We start from the raw sequence: 20,680 nt of genomic DNA, 5'->3' as shown, positions 1-20,680 counted from the left end.
TCTCAATGTAGAAAAGTCGGCCTGTACCTTTAGCAGAGAAACAGCCCCAAAGCATAATGTTTCCACCTCCGCGCTTGACTGTGGGGATGGTGTTCTTAGGGTCATAGTCAGCATTTTTCTATCTCCAAACATGGCGTGCCGAGTTAATGCCAAAGAGCATAATTTTGGTCTCATCTGACCAGCACTTTCTCCCAATCCTTGTCTGAATCGTGTAGATGTTCATTGGCAAACTTCAGACAGGCCTGTACATGTGCCTTCTTGAGGAGGGGACATTGCTGGTGCTACAGGATTTCAGTGCATGGCGGCATATTGTGTTACCAATGGTTTGTTTGGTGACTGTGGTCTCAACTGCCTTGAGATCATTCACAAGCTTCTCCTGTGTAGTTATGGGCTGATACCTAACCTTTCTCATGATCATCCTTACCCCATGAGGCGAAACCTTGCATGGAGCTCCAGACCAAGGGCGATTGATGTTTATTTTGTATTTTTTCCATTTGAGAATAATCGCCACAACAGTTATCTCCTTCTCACCAAGCTTCTTGCTGATGGTCTTCTAGCCCATTCTAGCCTTGTGCAGGTCTACAATCTTGTCCGTGATGTCCTTTGACAGCTCTTTAGTCTTGCCCATGGTAGTGCCTAAGAATGAGATTCTGTGGACAGGTGTCTTTTATACACATAATGAGATGTCATCAGGAGCACCTTCTTATATTGATAGGACTAATCTGTGTACCACATGAGCACTTAGCCCGTCTGTGGGAGCCAGAATAATTGTTGGTTGGTAGTGGATCAAATACTTATTTTACTCACTGAACTGCAACTAAGTTTATAACATTTTTGCCATGTGTTTTTTTTTCTGGATTTTTGGCTGATATTCTGTCTCGATCATTTAAAATACACCTATGATAAAAATTATAGACCCTTCATTTCTTTGTAACTTACAAAATCTGCAGGGGATCAAATAATTGTTTTCCCCACTGTATGCCTTTCAAAGAGCTGTATTCTGCAGTCCTCCGTGTCCCTCCATCAACAATGCTTCCACCTTCTCCTAGTATTTCTATAGGTCGAAACTCTTTAGCCTTTCCTACTGGAGATGACATTTGCGCACAGGAGTTATTTTTGTCTGGGCAATAATCAATCCATGAGTAAAATCACAGTGCCTAAGGGCCAATATCTGCTTTTCAATGGCTGGGATGTCATGCAGTGAATTTTGCTCTGATATGGACTGCTTTGTTTGACTCTCATGTGAATGGGCATTTAGTACCCATGCCACATGTTTTTTTTATCTGTCTAATTTGTATTTCGAAACAAGTCAAAGCAACTCAGAAGTGCCAGAAAGCGGTCCTGTATTTAATGACCCCTTCAACACATTGAAAGCTTTCTGCAGATTAGACAGTGACCTGTATATAAAGGTATAGAGTGATGTGCTAAAGAACCTGGTGTCTGATTATTGACAATTTTTAACTGTCCTGAAAACTGAGCTTTTGGTTGTCTTCAGTGGGTTATCGCACATCATTAAAAAAAAATGTTTTCTTCCTTTTTTTTTTTTTTTATTACTGTTTTAAAATCTGCCCTTAGGAAATGTTATTTTAAATCTGAAATTAGACTATTAATTTTTCACTGACTCTTTTTCTAGGGAACACATCTGTGGATGAGCTTATGATGAGACTCATCTCAGCAATGGAAATCTTCTCAGCCCAGCAACAGGAAGATATCAAGGATGAGGTAACCAGCAAACATTGTAACATAGATTAGTGTTGGCAGAAAAAGTGGTCAAAGTGGACTAAAGACTGCTCTTTTTCAATTTTTTTTTCCAACCTTCTTGTCTGAGTACACTCTTCAGTGCTTTTGAATAAGTATTCATACCCCTTGAAACTTTCCACATTTTGTTATGTTACCACCAAAAACGTAAATGTATTTCATTGGGATTTTATGTGACAGACACAAAGTGGTACATAATTGTGAAGTGGAAGAAAAATGATAAATAGTTTTCAAAATTTTTTACAAATATCTGAAAAGTGTGGCGTGCATTTGTATTCAGCCCTCTTTACTCTGATACCCCTAACTAAAATCTAGTGGAACCATTCACCTTCAGAAGTCACCTAATTAGTAAATAGAGTACACCTGTGTGTAATTTAACCTCAGTATAAATAAAGCTGTTCTGTGAAGCCCTCAGCGGTTTGTTAGAGAACATTAGTGAGCAAACAGCATCAAGAAGGCCAAGGAACACACCAGACAGGTCAGGGATAAAGTTGTGGAGCAATTTAAAGCAGGGTTATATTATAAAAAAATCCCAAGCTTTGAACATCTCACAGAGCACTGTTCAGTCCATCATCCGAAAATGTAAAGAGTATGGCACTAATGCAAACCTACCAAGACATGGCTATCCATCTAAACTGACTGGCTGGGCAAGGAGAGCATTAATCAGATAAGTAGACAAGAGGCCCATGGTAAGTCTGGAGGAGATGCAGAGCTCCACAGCTCAGGTGGAAGAATCTGTCCACAGGACAACTGTTAATCATGCATTCCACAAATCTGGCCTTTATGGAAGAGTGGCAAGAAGAAAGCCATTGTTGAAGGAAAGCCGTAAGAAATCCTGTTTGCAGTTTGCGAGAAGCCATTGGGGAATCAGCAAACATATGGAAGAAGGTGCTCTTGTCATATGAGACCAAAATAAATTTTTAAGCCTAAAAGCAAAACACTATGTGTGGCAGAAAACTAACACTGCACATCATCCTGAACACACCATCCCAACCGTGAAACATGGGGGTGGCAGCATAATGTTGTAGGTATTTTTCAGCAGGGACAGGGAAGCTGGTCAGAGTTGATGGGAAGATGGATGGAGCTAAATATAGGGCAATTTTAGAAGAAAATTAAGGAAAAATTAATAATAGCGCCTATGGTCAAAATTATATAACTTACTTATAGTGTACCAGCTGCAAAAAAATCACCATATATAAAGTGTAACAATTAATGCAATAAATAATTTGCGCTAGTAAATATATATAAATATATAAAAAAAATCATCAAATCATAAGTCCAAAAAAAATATATATATGCCAATACCACAAAAAAGTGCAAAAAAACTTTTAGAGTGCAAAAAACTTTTGTGCAAAACAAATGTCTAAATATGAAAAATTTCACCAAAAGAACCTTGATAATATGATGGCAGATCATCCATAGATATATTTTCAGAAACGAAACTCTGCAACACACCAATCCTCATAGATCAAATAACAGGACGAAAGAAACTTTGCAATTAATCGGAAATCCACTTCTCCAAAAGAGAGACCACCTTCAATCGTATCCATGGGGGGAAATGCCAGACACTCGAGAGAAACAGAAAGACTTCATGGTGCAATATTATAAAAGCCAATTCCTTTATTAGGTACTCATTGCACTTACTCAAGAGGTGTCCCAGCCGACACCAGCATCAACAGCATGACAACAATCACATAAAACGAGCCTAGCTACTCAGCACATGCGCAGTAGCTGGCAGCCAAAAACGTAATGACGTCACATCAATCAAGCTCCGCCCTACGCGTTTCGTCATCGACGTCCTCACGGAGCTCGATGACGAAACGCGTAGGGCGGAGCTTGATTGATGTGACGTCATTACATTTTTGGCTGCCAGCTACTGCGCATGTGCTGAGTAGCTAGGCTCGTTTTATGTGATTGCTGTCATGCTGTTGATGCTGGTGTCGGCTGGGACACCTCTTGAGTAAGTGCAATGAGTACCTAATAAAGGAATTGGCTTTTATAATATTGCACCATGAAGTCTTTCTGTTTCTCTCGAGTGTCTGGCATTTCCCCCCATGGATACGATTGAAGGTGGTCTCTTTCTTTTGGAGAAGTGGATTTCCGATTAATTGCAAAGTTTCTTTCATCCTGTTATTTGATCTATGAGGATTGGTGTGTTGCAGAGTTTCGTTTCTGAAAATATATCTATGGATGATCTGCCATCATATTATCAAGGTTCTTTTGGTGAAATTTTTCATATTTAGACATTTTTTTTGCACAAAAGTTTTTTGCACTTTTTTGTGGTATTGGCATATATATTTTTTTTTTTGGACTTATGATTTGATGATTTTTTTATATATTTATATATATTTACTAGCGCAAATTATTTATTGCATTAATTTTAGAAGAAACCCTGTTAGAGTCTGCAAAAGACTTGAGACTGGGGTGGATGTTCACCTTCCAGCAGGACAAAGACCCAAAACATACAGCCAGAGCTACAATAGTATGGTTTAGATAAAAGCATAATAAGTTAGAATGGCCAAGTCTAAGTCCAGACCTAAATCCAATTGAGACTTTGTGGCAATACTTGAAAATTGCTGTTCACAGACTCTTTCCACCCAATCTGACAGAGCTTGAGCTATATTGCAAAGAAGAACGGGCAAACTTTTTACTCTCTAGATTTGCAAAGCTGGTAGAGACATCCCCAAAAAGACTTACAGCTGTAATTGCAGCGAAAGGTGGTTCTACAAAGTATTAACTCGGGGGCCGAATACAAATGCACGCCACACTTTTCAGATATTTGGAACAAATTTTGAAAACCATTTATAATGTTCCTTCCACTTCACAATTATGTGCCACTTTGTGTTGGTCTATCACATAAAATCCCCGTAACTTACATTTACGTTTTGGTTGTAACCTGACAAATTGTAGAAAATGTCAAGGGGTATGAACACTTTTTCAAGGCACTGTATGTCCACAGCAAAAATCCTGGCCCAAAACATTTGTGATAGTCAAAACATTAAAGCAAATTAGTCTGAGATGATCTGCCCTCAGTAAAGCCAAGCTATTTTGGGTCCAGCAAGTTGCATGTTAATGATCATTGAGCCTTCTTTTTAGGAGTGTTTCAATTAATTTTACTACCAAATATGTTAAACTCACAGGCCTGTAGTTTCCAGCTTCTTCCTTACTACACTTCTTGTGGATAGGTACAATATTAGCTGTCCATTAGTCATAGAGAACTCCTCAGGCTAAATTGTCAAAAAATAGATCAGTTATTGGTCCAACATCTTTACCTCTCAGTTCTCTTGCAGGGATGAATACCACCAGGACCCATTACTATTTTAGGTTTAAGCGAGTCAGTACACCTGCTAGCTCTGCCTCTAGAAAACCCTGAAAATAAACTGATACTCCTCAGTGACAGTACTGAAGGTTTCTTTAAAGAGAACCAGTCTTTATACAGCCATTGTTATTACTGAGTTCAAGTGACCTCTGACCTTCTGGTAAGTCCAGAAGAAGAGCCATTTTTTTTATCCTGAGAGCTTGCTTGAAAGTGTGAAAGCTCCCAGAACTGGTATTTCAGTTTTTAGTAGTTGTAGAGTTATCATTTTAATATATCTTTTGTGAAATATTAACACTTGGGTTTCTGCACAACCTTCAAGGACACTAAGTACTATTTCATTTTCATTATATTTTATGTTATTATTATTATTATACAGTATTTATAAAGCGCCAATAGTTCGCTCAGCGCTGTACATTACAAAGGGGGACAGAACATGTGACAGAACAATACCAATACAATGCAAAACATGAGGGGATCGAGGGCCCTGCTTTTTCGAGCTTACAATCTAGGAGGGATGGAAAATATTTACTTTATTTTGTCATTGTCATGCCAGCAACTACCAGACTGCTATGATTTCCAGTCTGGTAACAAAGGCTCTGATGATTGAAGGAAGGAATATCCATGTTACTCATAGCAGACACTCTGCTTCGGACTGTCATTGCAATAGCAACATTAGGGGTAGACACTGAATGCTTGCTTAGGACAACGAAAAAAACCTTGTTCACCTTTCTTCAGATACTTTAGATAGCCAGGTTCATAATTCTTATATATAGATATGACCATGGTTCTCAGCTGTCCATCTTCCAGCCCAAATCACTCAGAATTATTATTTTTCTTCTCTTGATGTGTTTTTAGTCTGATGTATTACTAGCTAGAAATGTACTTGGTACCTACTAAATGTAATTGTTTTGCTTTGCTCAAGACCTGCTTTGATTTATTCATTGTAAGTAAATTAAAACTTTGCAGGATTATATAGAAAAAAATGTATATTCGTCGTCTTATTTATTACTTTATCTGAGCCCCGATACTTTAGCTTGACTGTCAGGGAAAAAACCTAGCTGATGTCTTGACAATTACTGTTTTGTCAACTGCCTTACTTCATCTCAACCAACCCTTGAGAATGCATAGTACGATCAACTAACAGAGCTAGGAAAGAGAATTCATCACTATAGAAAAAAACCCATTAATGACTGGTACAAAGTGATGGTACATTGAAGTGCCTGCAGAGATCTTCAGCAACTGCACTGGTTTCCTCTAAACCTAAATGGCAGGCTTTTCTCAGCAGGTAAAACTTTGACTCTTTTGGGCTATGTTGGAGGTGCACGGTTTCCTCCCCCACATTCCTCAGGGGCTGTCACTATTTGGGCTGCCTCACTGACCAATAGTAATGCCTAGGGCAGTGTTTCTCTACCTTTTTTCAGTCAAGGCACCCTTTAAAATTATGGATAGTCCCGAGGCACCCTTTAAAATTATGGACAGTCTTGAGGCACCCCATTCTAAAATGTGAAAAACTATTCTAATAGTTTTATATAGTGCAGCAACATCCACACATGTAGGACACCCAACATTAGAGGTGATTTATTCTTCCAAATCACATATACTTTTTCACACTGGTACTGACTAGTAATCCAATGTTTCTCTTCTCCCTCAGTTTTTCTCCATCACTGAGCTAATGTGACCCCAGCCCTGACAGAGAGAGGCGGGGGAGGGTCAAACTAGGATGCTGTGCAGATGGCTGACAACCTCCTTATCAACTGATGATGTTATTGGTTGTCAGGACGCCGGCGGCTAGAAGGTTGTAATGGTGCACTGTGAAAACATGTGGCTTTGTGTAGCTAAAAGGCAGCCTTGTTCCATCCACTGGCTTGTATACAAATTTTGGGCAATTTTTGCACATTTTGCCAAGGCGCCCCTGAAGAAACCTCAAGGCACCCCAGGGTGCCTGGGCACCCTGGTTGAGAAAGTTCTAGAGAGTAGGAGAGGATTGGCCATCTGCTTCAGTAGAAAAAAAGTACCAGTAATTTGCCAGTTAAGAGTCCAGCAAATGCCTGCTCTTTATACCTCTAGCAGGTTTTCTTTTAAGTCAATAGAAAGAAAACAAACTCTCTTGCGCTCTATGACCCAACACGGGTAGGTAGATGGAGTCAGGACTTGGAACTTTCTGCCACCAGTGCATATGGGGTTGTGCAGCTCCAAACAAGGCTGGGGAAGCCCGACCAATACTGTGAAGCGAAAACAAACAAAGAGCGCACCAACCTTGCGCATTACCTCAGTAAGCCAAAATGTATTAATTACAGAATAATACTCACAAACACTGAAGTATATCATGCATGTAAGTCCTCAAAGGGACTAAGGATAAAGGCAGCCTGCGCGAGTCCCATCATAGGAGTGGACACCCAGGGAACAGCTGACGCATTTCAAAGGACGAACCTTCTTCATCAGAGCTACTTTTTTTTCTTTTAACCCTTTGAGGACCAAGGGACGTATTTGTCCCATGTTTTTAATTGCGTGTATCATCTGATTAAGAACTTAAAACTCTTTTTTTTTTTTTTTTGGTTTGAGTCAAAATATTAGTTCTTATCAACAAACAACAAATGGATCTAGCTTTTTGCCAATTATTTCATGAAATGGCTTAGTTACAGCAACTGAAGTGTACGAACTTTAAAAACAAAAAAATTGATTCTTTTGGCGTTCCAAAATCTTACGGTCCTCAAAGGGTTAAGTCACTTTAAGAGCAATGTAATCAACTACAGGCTATTTCCTTTGGTACTGTTGTGCTGTCTTAGGGGCTGGGAGACAGTGCTGGTATAGTAATATTTGTTTATCAAAGCTGACCTTTCTAATCTCTGCAGATGTATGACATCACAGAGATCTTTACTTTAGTGCATACAGTATTTTTTTTTTTCTTTCTCACAATCCTGGTTTCCCTTATTTTTTTCAAAGGCACTTCTGTTGCCTTAAAAAAAAAAAAAAAAAAAAAAACATTGGTGCTAAAAGCTCCATTCTCTCCAAGTTGGAAGGTGCGCACATGCTTGCAGAGCTAGTATCTGAAGGTGTACTACCTGTTACAGCCTGTTTCTACTTTCTGAACTGTTATTAAACAAATAATTTCATAGATGGCTTATGTTTCAGCTTTAGTGGTCATTATTAAAGTGCGTTCAGAGAACGTGGTATTCTTTACAATGTATATATTTGCAGAGTGGGGGTTAATGCGTGAAGTATTTATCTTATTATTATCTTGGTACGTTTTTAATACCCTCTTATCCGAAGGGAGAGGCTGAGTGGAGGAAAAAGGATCCTCTTAAGCTTAATCCTCCCGGCTCTCTTGTAGAGCCTGTTAACGCACTGTAGTTGGCCGCTGAGACATTTGGAAAGTGGCCAGTTTTGCAGGGGGACACAGTTTTACAGTAATCGGAGATGCGCAAGGAAAGGGACAGTTTGTCTGATGTTCTTTGTGCTGCTGCCAGTGAAAGTCTGAGTGGCTGCAGCTAGGAATGTGTGATGCGTGGCGGGTAACGAAGAACCCTGGCCTGCTAAGTGCTCTGATTGACACCTCCGCTCTGCGGACCATGTTCAGCCACGTCCATGGAATCCCTAGGGTGGAGTTCACAGAGGTTAACGATCGGTCAAGTTGTTAGCCATGTATGTTATTAAAGAAATGCCTATGGCCACAATGACATTTAACATCTTAGGATGTGTATTCGAAACTTGTGAGTCATATTTTTGTGATGAAACGGTGACCAAATTACCTTTTAAGCACACTTATAGCTAAACTTTTTTTCTCTAGTTTTGGGTAGAGTAGGGTAGGGTTAGAACCTGTGTCAAGTTTTTTGCGGTCAGTAATTTCAGTGTTTAGATTTACCCTCTGTATGGGTCCTAGGTGACCATTGTCACCGAGAAAGAAAATGATGGGAACTCCAACATTTTATGGTTGTTACCAAGTGTCGGTGGTAAGGGATAATCTTCCTATGGGGGACGCCTGTTCTAGTAGCAACTATTTAAGAAGGAAATTTCTATCACTTTGGAGGGATTTCCGGTTGCATCTCTGGGACAGGAAGTAAATCGAAATCTCTCAACCAGACAGCATAAAAAAAGAGTTTGCACATTATAGAACACTTAGCTCTGGGTTTGATTTCCCAATGCTTCTCTTTTGCTGCCATCTTCTTCTGTTCTTCTTTCAGGTGACATAATCTCACTTGGCCATTGGGTAGCCACTGATGATGTAACGCACATGCTCACTGTAGTTAAATTAGCCACCCACCCAGCTTTGTTCTCTTTACTGATGGCAGAAGTGGGCCAGTAGTTTAAACTGCATGTGCACTATAGACTGTATGCAATTAACGAACAGGTGTAAGGCTGTCCATAGATGGATCGAAATTCATCTGGTTCATCAGGGACTGGCCAAATTTTGATCCATGTGTGACCATCCCCATTTAGCAAGAGTCGACCATTATGTCGATTTCTCTTGAACAGACAAACTGGCAAACTTTTGTGATCAGAGGCTGCAGCTGCTGATCAGCGAATTCTGACAGTGAAGAGTCCCACTCAGAATACAATGCCCTGGTGCAGGGACTTCCTCTATCTTTATCACTATGTGAATGGAGGAATATGTCATTTTTAATTTGTTTAATGAACCATCTATAGCCAGCTTAAAGCAGTATTAAATCCTAATGCATACTTTTTATTATATTTCAGCTTAAAAATTCTTAGATGTGATGGCTGCATTCGTTTTTATTTTTATGCTTTCTTTCTTTTATTTTCATCTGGTGATACAGCCAGTAAATCATTGTTTTTCAACAGAACAAACTCTCTTGCAAATATAGCAGTATTGAGACAAACCATTTTCCACTGACGGGTGCTTACAATGATCAGCTTTTATTTATGTAAAACCTTTATTCTAAAAGAAAGAACACTGTTGTAACTGCAGTGTTAGCTGAAGTTTGGCTTCAAATTGTTAGTGTATTTACAATACTAATACATCTAACACTCCCCTCCCTCCAGACTAACTTTGCTGTGCCCCCTGTGCTCATTCATCCAGAGTGGCGGGTTACTAATACAGGAGGTGTGTTACTGGCCAGATCACCAGGTGAAAACGGGGAAAAAGCCAAAAAAACGAATGTAGCCACCACATCTTATGATTGGTAAGCTGCAGTGTATTGCATTTTTTGTTTTGGGTTTAATAAGAGTTTTGTGGCAGAAGAGACATACATGCCTGGTAGCAAATTTGTAACTTTAATCCTGTGCTAAGACTGACTTATAACATATTGATGCCGCACTGCCATCCTGACCATCCAGCCCCCAGTATACTCACATATTGTTAGTGCTCTGCCCAGTCTCCCTCCTCCCCCATCAGTGGGTGCCATGGTCAGCCATTGTCCGGCACTTGCTGATCAGCACAGCTGATGTGTCCTACCCGGAAGTGCCAGATCACGTACTAGCTGCGTGATCCGGCACAGGAGAGCCGCTCTGCCGCCGTACTCTATCGGGGAGGCGGTTGCCAAGCGGTTAAACAAAGTAATTCTAACTGCCTCACCTTTCTCTCCCCATACGTGCTTTACCCCTTTTTACTTTTTATATTTAATCGGCAGGTACCCAGTCCAGGAGAGCCTATGCCTGGCTGCGATGTGATTCTGTCCTCTTTTTATGCCGACAGGGTTGTGCAATACTGTGGTCCATAGGCCCTAATGGAAATGCCAATAATCTACGGGCTTCTCCCTAGGTTGTTTTTTCAATTGGAGCTGCACATTCATAGTACTGGATGTTCCCATTAGCTCCTGTACCCCGTCTGGGCTGAATTTAGTATAAGGGGGTAGGGGGTATAGCTAGGATAAGAAGAACCAAGTGGGCAGCTATGATCATGTTTTGTAAAGGTACAATTATCCTTTCCGCATTCCTTTACCTGTATGAGTAGGTTGGTTTTGGATAGGCGGATTGTTTTCACAGTATAAGTCCATTATAAATCATTGAGAAAGGTCATTTACTGCTTCCGTCTTCAAGCAACAGTCAATATGGGCCATTTTCCCTCTGCTTGTATTACTGGTGTGCCTGCCTGCTGACTTTCTGTTAAGGGCTCATGTACACGGGGCATTTGGTAAACTCTTCTGAACGATGGAAACTGACTGCTGGAAAATGTAGGTTAAAAAAAGTCAGTTTAGCCACGTTTGCATACCATGTTTATGCGTATTTATGTGCGTTTGCGTTTAGAAGCGTTTTTAAAAGATAACCTCTGGAGACCTTCCTAAATGCCCAGAATGCGCTGAAAAAATAATATAAAATTAACTATTTCAGATATTTTAAAAGGAGTAGAGAGAGAGCAGTATGTGTTGAGATGACCTGTCTTTTCTGGTTGTATTCACTATGGATCCCATCATGAGCATAATGCAGCACATTCTACCATTTTTTCCTTCACGCGAAACCTGGAACTGACTGCGCTGGTGTACTGATCTGATGATGAAAAAAGGTTCTGGACAGCATCTGGACATGGAATAATTAAAAAACACTTCTAAACGCAAACGCGGTTAACCGTGTTTTCAAGCGGTTACGCGTGTTTACCAGCGTTTGGCGTTTGAAACGGCAGTAAAATCTACTCCTGAACGCAAGTTTGGTGCATTCAAAAAACGACTGTAAACTCAACTGCCTGTAAACGACTATGTGTACATAGACACATAGGAAACGTGAGTTTAGGAGCTGCTTTGTACATGAGCCCTAAGCAGTGTTGTGCCCGTGAGCTCTCCATGCCTCTGATTACTGTCCACACATACACAGCTTTGAGTCCTCAATTCTGCCTAGGCCATGCCTCCTCAAGTCATAGCTGAACATGTCTGAGCCAGAGAACATATCTCTGCTCCCATGATCCCCAGCTGTAAATGTGCCATACGCATATAAAGTGTCTGTATGCTGTATTTGTGGCGGGGACACAGTTTACATTATAGCATAGTTAATACATGTTCATTGGCCAAGGCTTTCAAGAAGTGTGTTTTTAAATGTTTATGATGTTAGAGAATTCACATTAAGTGGTTGTATAATTTGCACAATTGCGTTACAGTCCTTTTTAGTAAAATATAATAGTTGCTTGTCAGAAAAAAAATGAAAAGGAAATACTTAATTAAATCACCACTGACCCGCAGCCTCCCCGAAGTGGGTTCCCGGAATTAAACTTAGTCTTTGGCTGTGAAAAGTTAAGCATCTGAGCCAAAAAACGATTTTCTTTCTGCAGACTGACATGAGAAAAATCAATATTTTCCTTTTTGCGGCTTTGGTGTTTCAACACGTCTGTTTCCTCGAAATCCCATCCAGTAGTCTATTGTTCGTTCCTTACCTGGCCTCAGGAAGATCAAAATGTATCTAAATGCCAGCGCTTTTCAAGGCAGACAATGGAAGACAGGATACAGATTCCAGCTTCTGCTACTGTTGTCATCTCAATGGTTACACGCTGTTAATGAAAACCACAAGACGATCAACAAAATTGCTTTGTACTGTAAGAAAATAGCGTACTGCTGCAGTGTTTGCAGAGCTTGCAAAGGTTCGTTGTTGTTTTTGTGGCTGGTTTTCTCTAGAATTTAGAACGAATTTTACTGATCTGATCCAATTTCAGCTTGATTTGGCACATATAACCCTACTTTGGGTGATGTGGACCTGGGTCTGTATTGCTCAGGAACTAGGGGTCCCAGTGCGCCTACTGTCCAACTTCTGTGTGGTGGATGTTAGAGTACTGTGTAGGACTTAAAGATACACTCTAGTAAAGAAGAAATGTACTGAAAATCACAGCAGAATAGCCAAAATCCATCAATTAGAAAAAAAATGTACCCTTTTAGTGGCTCCCCACCACTGGTTTGTCTAATTGTACTAGAATAAGGAAAAATACTTAGTCTGTGCCCAACAGGGTCCCACCAGTGGTGCAACTAGTCCCCTACAGCCTCCTCGCTAAGGCTCTTCAGGCTGTGGTCTCATGCTTGCCCCATAAAATATATAAATATTTTATATTACACACACACACACACACACACACACACACACACACACACACACACACACACACACACACACACCTCCCTAATGCTTACCTAAACCTGATCTCGATCCAGTGCTGTGCACTGGACCAGCAGCTCTCCCAGTTCTCTTCTTCCTCATGGGCTGAGACACAGCAGCGGGAGTCATTGGCTTACAGACACACACAGCAGGGCTTGGGAGTGAGCACGTATGAGTGCCCCCAAAGCAGGTGGCTTGCTATGGGGGCACTCAGGGGGAGGGTTCAGTAGCGCCTGTGTGGGGATCTGAGAAGAGGAGGATCAGGGCTGCTCTGTGCAAAAACATTGTGTAACATGTTTCTTATTTTTAAAAAAGAGAGCCTTTAATATCACGTTAATGCCGGGCTTCTCAACCAGGGCTCCATCAGAGGATGCTAGGGGTTCCCTGAGCAAATTCTTCCTCTCATATAAGTTTCCACTGACACCATTGACCTCTAGTTATCTATAAAGGTGTAAATCGGCCCAATGACCACAAGTGTAAGGAGCATTCTTCCCACTGGTCATCACACAAATGTACCAGGAGCTGTAGATATAGTAATTTTTAGCAGGGTTTCCCCAAGACCAGAAAGTTTTTTTTTAAAGGGTTCCTCTGTGTTGAAAAGGTTGAGACAGGCTACTTTCATTTGATAACACTAAGGGGGAGATTTACTTAAACTGGAGCACTCAGAATCTGGTGCGGCTGTGTATGGCAGCCAATCAGCTTCTCACTTCAGCTTGTTCAGTTAAGCTTTGGCAATAAAACCTGGAAGCTGATTGGTTTTTTGCAGAAGTAAAACTGATTTTTTTACTCTCCAGCTTTAGTAAAAAACTCCTAAGGGACCAGTCACAGATTGGCGCTTCCAGAAAAAGTGCAGATCCACAGTGTTGGATAGAGTAAGTAATCCTTCCTGTCCTGTATCCTCTAGACATGATGAGCATTTAACCCTTGTAGTGCAGGAGAAGTGGTTCCCACTGAAAGGGTAGATTTTTTTTTTTTCTTTTTTTCTAATTCCTGGAGTTGGGCGTTAACATCAAACCTTTTTTTTTTTTTTAATTTTGGATAGAGTGGTGAAGGCTTAGAGCCCCTGTCTCTTTTTCTTTTTTTTTTTTGTGGCGGTCTGGGTCCTCTTTTAAAGTGGATGTCTCCCTTTTTGTGCTGGTCGCCTCTGTCACAGGGACTGAAAGAGAAGCAAAACCCAAAAATGTGATTTGTCGCCAGAGCTGGCATAGAGGTGAAATTTTCCAATGGGAACACCTGTTTTGGTGAAAATTTCATTCACTTTTGGGTGTTTTCCTCTTGCTTTCTGTTGTGTCTATAGAACAGGACGTAAAGGGAAAATCTCTCCAGTGGCACACAGATAGGTTGCTCAGATAGCATCATGTCGCAAGAAGTCAAAGGTCTATCAAAAAGTTTAATTTAAATTTTGAGCAATTTGTTAATAAGTAAAAACATTTATCATCCAGGTACTGCTGCAGCTTACAGCTTGAGCTCTCCTTTTAGTTGAGAGTTGAGTATGTGACAGGTTTGCTTTGAATATAGGGGGGGAACTGATGACAGGTTTACTTTGAATATAGGGGGAACTGATGACAGGTTTGCTTTGAATATAGGGGAGGAACTGATGACAGGTTGCGTTGAATATAGGGGGGGAACTGATGACAGGTTGCGTTGAATATAGGGGGGGAACTGATGACAGGTTGCGTTGAATATAGGGGGGGAACTGATGACAGGTTTGTGTTGAATATAGGGGGGGAACTGATGACAGGTTTGTGTTGAATATAGGGAGAACTGATGACAGGTTTGTGTTGAATATAGGGAGAACTGATGACAGGTTTGCCTTGAATATAGGGGGAACTGATGACAGCTTTGATTTGAATATAGGGGGAACTGATGACAGGTTGGTTTGAATATAGGGGGAACTGATGACAGGTTTGCGTTGAATATAGGGGGAACTGATGACAGCTTTGATTTGAATATAGGGGGAACTGATGAAAGCTTTGATTTGAATATAGGGGGAACTGATGACAGGTTACTTTGAATATAGGGGGAACTGATGACAGGTTGATTTGAATATAGGGGGAACTGATGACAGGTTGATTTGAATATAGGGGGAACTGATGACAGGTTGCTTTGAATATAGGGGGAACTGATGACCGGTTACTTTGAATATAGGGGGAACTGATGACAGGTTTGCGTTGAATATAGGGGGAGAACTGATGACAGGTTTGCGTTGAATATAGGGGGAACTGATGACAGGTTGCTTTGAATATAGGGAGAACTGATGACAGGTTGCTTTGAATATAGGGGGAACTGATGACAGGTTGCTTTGAATATAGGGAGAACTGATGACAGGTTGCTTTGAATATACGGAGAACTGATGACAGCTTTGATTTGAATATAGGGGGAACTGATGAAAGCTTTGATTTGAATATAGGGGGAACTGATGACAGGTTTGCCTTGAATATAGCGGGAACTGATGACAGGTTGCTTTGAATATAGGGGGAACTGATGACAGGTTGATTTGAATATAGGGGGAACTGATGACAGGTTACTTTGAATATAGGGGGAGAACTGATGACAGGTTACTTTGAATATAGGGGGAACTGATGACAGGTTGCTTTGAATATAGGGGGAACTGATGACAGGTTTGCGTTGAATATAGGGGGAGAACTGATGACAGGTTGCTTTGAATATAGGGGGAACTGATGACAGGTTACTTTGAATATAGGGGGAGAACTGATGACAGGTTACTTTGAATATAGGGGGAGAACTGATGACAGGTTACTTTGAATATAGGGGGAACTGATGACAGGTTTGATTTGAATAAAGGAAGAACTGATGACAGCTTTGATTTGAGCTTGGTCTCTGGCAAACATTTGCAAACGTTTTTTATTTCTAACATACCGTTGATGATCAGAATTTTCCTCTGTTTGCTATAGTAAAGTGTAAGGCAGCAGGAGAGCGCTAGGCTTAATGATTGATCTTTCCTGTAGACAGAACTATGGCAGGCACTCTGTATGTTGACGGACAGGTTCAGCCTTGTATAACAGGCAGGAATAACAGTTGAGGCTGTCGCATTTAAACCTATCAAAACCTTAAGGACTAAACATGCAGCTTAAATCTTCTCGCACCTGAACCGTGCCCGAGGTTACGATCTGAAAGGATTACTGTAACACTTTGTGACAAGCTTGCTGCAGGTGGGGCTGCTATGGAGTGACTCAGCGCGCATGAGAATGTCTTCCCCATCATTTTTATTTTCCTGCTGTCAAAGTTTATTACTGTACACTGAATGGATATTGCAAAACACAGGCGCACATGCTTCAGTAGCCAAATGGGAGAACTGCAACATTTTCAGCTTCCTGACCCTATGTTAAGGCGTTATCTATTGATCCTTGTGTTGTGATCCTACAATGACTGGACCTACCAGGGTTAAGGTGAACAAGAGATCCATACACTAACAACATACTTGTATCACTGAACACTACTTTGATAGTATCTATGTTAATGCCAAAAATGTTTCTAAAGTTTCAAAACATTTTAGGGATGTACAGGCAGTCCCCAAGTTACAAACATCCAACTTACATACAACTTATACTTGAGAACCGAGCATGGGCGGACTGACCATTTGGGAACTCGGGCATTGCCCAAGGTCCCGGGGTCAGTGGGGGGCCCCATGAGATGCCCCTGGTACCTTTCATAGGCTTTTTTGAGTGTGGGCGAGGACACGGGCCCCATGATCCCCTAATACCTGGGGGCCCCATGATGTGTCAGTCCGCCCCTGGAACCAAGGCAGCGTGTGTCAAGGTCCTACCTTTCCTCAGAGATTGTGTTGCTCCATGTGCTGGCATCCATCTTACGTTCCTGCAGAGCATGGTGGGAGCCTTTATGCTTTCATGCCTCTGCGGCTCCTCCCCCAGAAGGGTGTGGCTGATCACATTGAAGCCTGCTGTCTGCAGTTGCTCTTTGCATTCATGTCCTGTATGTTCCTTTGCAGCAAGCTCTTGTTCTGTTCTCGTTGCTCTCCTGGTAACCGATTCGGCTTGGACAAGACTATTCTCTGCTTTATCCCATTACCTGACCTCCCGTTGCTGAACCCGGCCCGTGTCCTGAGTATTCTTGTCTACTGTCTTGTACTGTTTGCTTCGTTGTTATCGACCCGGCCTGTCCGACCACGCTATACATTTTCCATCTGGCTCCCACCAGCTGTACGCCATTGGCGGCAGTCTTTACCGCAGCTGGTGTTACTCGGGGGCCGCGACCTGGTCTCAGGCTGCATCAAGTCCATCCCCACCATCAGGGGCCCTGGTGAAGGGCAGCCTGTTGCTTAGACTCTTTCCTATGCTATCCAAAACGTAAAATTATTTTTTTTGGCTGGAGTTACAATTAAAATGTACCTGTTCCAACTTGCATTCAAATTCAACTTAAGAACAGACCTACAGAACCTATCTTGTTCGTAACCCTGTATATAAAGGAGACATGTCTTCCTTTTCATTCTCTGGCATAGATAGGATTCTCTCCGATGATAGGGGCACAGATATACAATCGGTATTGGACTGTGAACTTTTTTGGAATCACAGGCTGCAGACCTGCTTTCCCCATGGACCTAACCATAGTTGGGATGTGGATCTATACTTGAGATAGTTTCATCCCAATTTTTTCCTATCTTTTTTGCTCCATACAGCCTTAAGTGGAAAGCCTTCTCACAGACCAGATTAGTGTTCTTCTCATTTACTGTATTTTGGAGGTTTTGGGCATTGTATGATCTGGTGTGCAGCAATTGATATTCATTCTGTTTGTCACAATTTTTTTTATACACTTCAGTTCTTGTTTGTTTTAACTTCCCTGTTTGATACTTATTTCATCACTCCTGGTTTCAGAGCTGTCTTTCCCTGGCTCAAAGGCTCAGATCTCTGCTCGGTTACATGCTTCAGTGTCATTATAAAGAGTACCTGTCACCTGCCCAAATGCTATCACTTGGGGATTTGTCAACCCCTTGCGATAGCAATAAAGTTAAAATTTAAAAATAAAATAATGTAAAAAACAAAAAAAATTTAAACAAACCCTCCCTGACTTGCACACACATACAAATGCGATTACAGGGTGTGCATGAGTATGTAAATCACAATCTCACAATATGTAAGATAACCGCTGCATTACTACAAATTTGGGTATTGTGTTTGTGTGCACTAAAATTAATTTGATTATATTTTTTGCTGAAAATATGCATTTAGCAAACAGTTGCGTAATTATCATGCAACATCAAAAAATTGCAAAAACACTTTTTTTTTTTTTTTAATTTACTGGTGTATGTAATCTTCTGGGGGTTTTAAATAATTTTATAGCTGATAATGCAGATTTGGAACAAAATTGCCCTAGTTCCGAAGTGGTTACAATATTTGTTCCTATTGAGAACCATTGCTTTTAATGTTTGAATTTTAATACCTGTTGTACCCTACGTTCCTGCATTGTAGATAATTGTAACTTTTTGTCCTGCTACAATGTAGGGAACCTATTGAATTCCTCAAAGAGAACAACCTGAGCAATATAGATTTTGATTTGCTTTTGTGCTTTCCTCTACTGATAGGCCTGGGGGCACTGTGGTTGCCCCACTCTGACTTTCATCATCCTTCTGTGGCACTGTAAAATTAGCTCCATGTTCCTCAAAATCCTTTGTTGTCATGACACGATTTTGACCTTCATTTTCAGCTTATTGTAATTATTAAAGTGGAACGCAAACAAAAAAAACATTTTTTTTTTTGCAAACAGCACAATTGATATAAGCTAAATTTACTTAATAATATCCTAGGTTACAGTATTCTGTTTACTATAAAAATGACAGTTTCATTCGTGCAAGATACTATGTTCTTCTGATGCTGTGCCTGTCAGTTCAGGCTTTAGTACAGTCTGGGGATTGTATTGTTCACTCTCCCCTTCCTCTCTCCTCATCGATTTGTAAAATGCAACTGAACCAGCAGTCTCAGCACCAAAAGAAGAGTGCTGCCTGTAGTATACAGTATGAATGAAACTGTCATTTTTACAGAAAAAAAAGCCATGTTACAATCTGACTGTATGATCTCTTTTAAAGAGCAGAACTTCACCCAAAAAGAGAATTTCCAATTATTCCCCTCTCCTTACTGTGAGCTTTTTTTGGGGGGGGGGAGTGGGCACCTAGTTTTGAAAGTTACCTGCTCCCACTTCCAATGGGAGTACCCTAGTGATCTGGGCAGAAGTTCATCCCCCCCTCCATCACCTCCTGGAACACATCAAAAGTCCCAGGAGGCTGCGGGACCTTTCACAGGGTGCTGTGGCAGCTGGCTAGCGAATCACAGCCAGCTTCTCACAGTCAACATGGAAGCAACAGGGACTAGAAGATCAGTAAAGAACCAACCTCCAACCTGGGTGAAGACAGTGCTGAATCCTTGGGCTGGTAAGTGTTGTTTTTTTTTTTTGTTTTTTTGTTTTTTTTAATTAAAAGTCAGCAGCTACAGTATTTTTTAGCTGTGCTGACTAATTTTCTTTTAAACCTGACTGAAGCTCCTCAAGATGTACTAAACAACCATGCAGTGCAAGGGCCTTCCTGATTCGATGGTTCAGTAGGTCCTCATATTACATAGTTTTGGTAAACCTAAAGGTGATTGTACAAAGATGGTATAGATAGATTGTAACCTGTTTTCTAAGCTTAGGGGCTTGTTCACACCAGTCTGCAGTTACAATGTATTGCACGGTTTATGTTTTTCTCTTTTTTTTTTTCTTTTTTTACTTTATTGAAGTGTCACAAAGTGATAGTTTTGGGAGTGCTGCACTGCCGTATGTTGAGCTGTATGTAAATGCATACATTTTACATTTTTATGCAGCATATCTCAACACAGTGTTATAATGTGAACAGGGCAAATGGCAATTGTTTTCTCTGTGCCTTTGCATTGAGCCTGCATGGACCTATGCAGAACGTCACAGTTCAAAAGGCATTGTGTGAACAAGTCCTTAGTCTCAATTTCTACCTGCAGAGCATTTTTTGCTGAAAGCTCATTTTGCCATCTTGGAGCTGTAGAAACACTACTATATCTAATATACTGTATTTTTCGTTCCATAATATGCAACTGACCATAAGATGCACCTAGGTTTTATAGGAGAAAAACAAGAAAAAAATATTCTAAACCAATGGACTGCAGACATAGTACAGGAAATGACCAGAGACTGCGGACACAGTACAGGAGATGACCAGAGACTGCGGACACAGTACAGGAGATGACTAGAGACTGCAGACACAGTACAGGGGATGACCGGAGACTGCGGACGCAGCACAGGGGATGACCGGAGACTGCGGACGCAGCACAGGGGATGACCGGAGACTGCGGACGCAGCACAGGGGATGACCGGAGACTGCGGACGCAGCACAGGGGATGACCGGAGACTGCGGACGCAGCACAGGGGATGACCGGAGACTGCGGACGCAGCACAGGGGATGACCGGAGACTGCGGACGCAGCACAGGGGATGACCGGAGACTGCGGACGCAGCACAGGGGATGACCGTAGACTGCGGACGCAGCACAGGGGATGACCGTAGACTGCGGACGCAGCACAGGGGATGACCGGAGACT

General features: G+C 41.3%; 1 protein-coding gene across 1 annotated transcript in view; it reads left to right on the top strand.

Annotated features, from left to right (window-relative positions):
- The window catches only part of FAF1 (Fas associated factor 1), a 426,653-nt gene that overhangs the window by 306,565 nt on the left and 99,408 nt on the right, over positions 1 to 20,680 (top strand). The window contains exon 15 of the mRNA XM_089684458.1: positions 1,634 to 1,722. Coding sequence (XP_089540584.1) covers positions 1,634 to 1,722 — 89 coding nt within the window. The remainder of the gene's footprint in view (positions 1 to 1,633; positions 1,723 to 20,680) is intronic.

This window comes from Staurois parvus, unplaced genomic scaffold, assembly GCF_062004578.1.
Source record: "Staurois parvus isolate SC_StPar_1 unplaced genomic scaffold, SC_StPar_1.0 ptg000347l, whole genome shotgun sequence".
In the NCBI taxonomy this organism is placed as follows: Eukaryota; Metazoa; Chordata; class Amphibia; order Anura; family Ranidae; genus Staurois; species Staurois parvus.
This window is presented reverse-complemented; position numbering and strand designations above follow the sequence as displayed.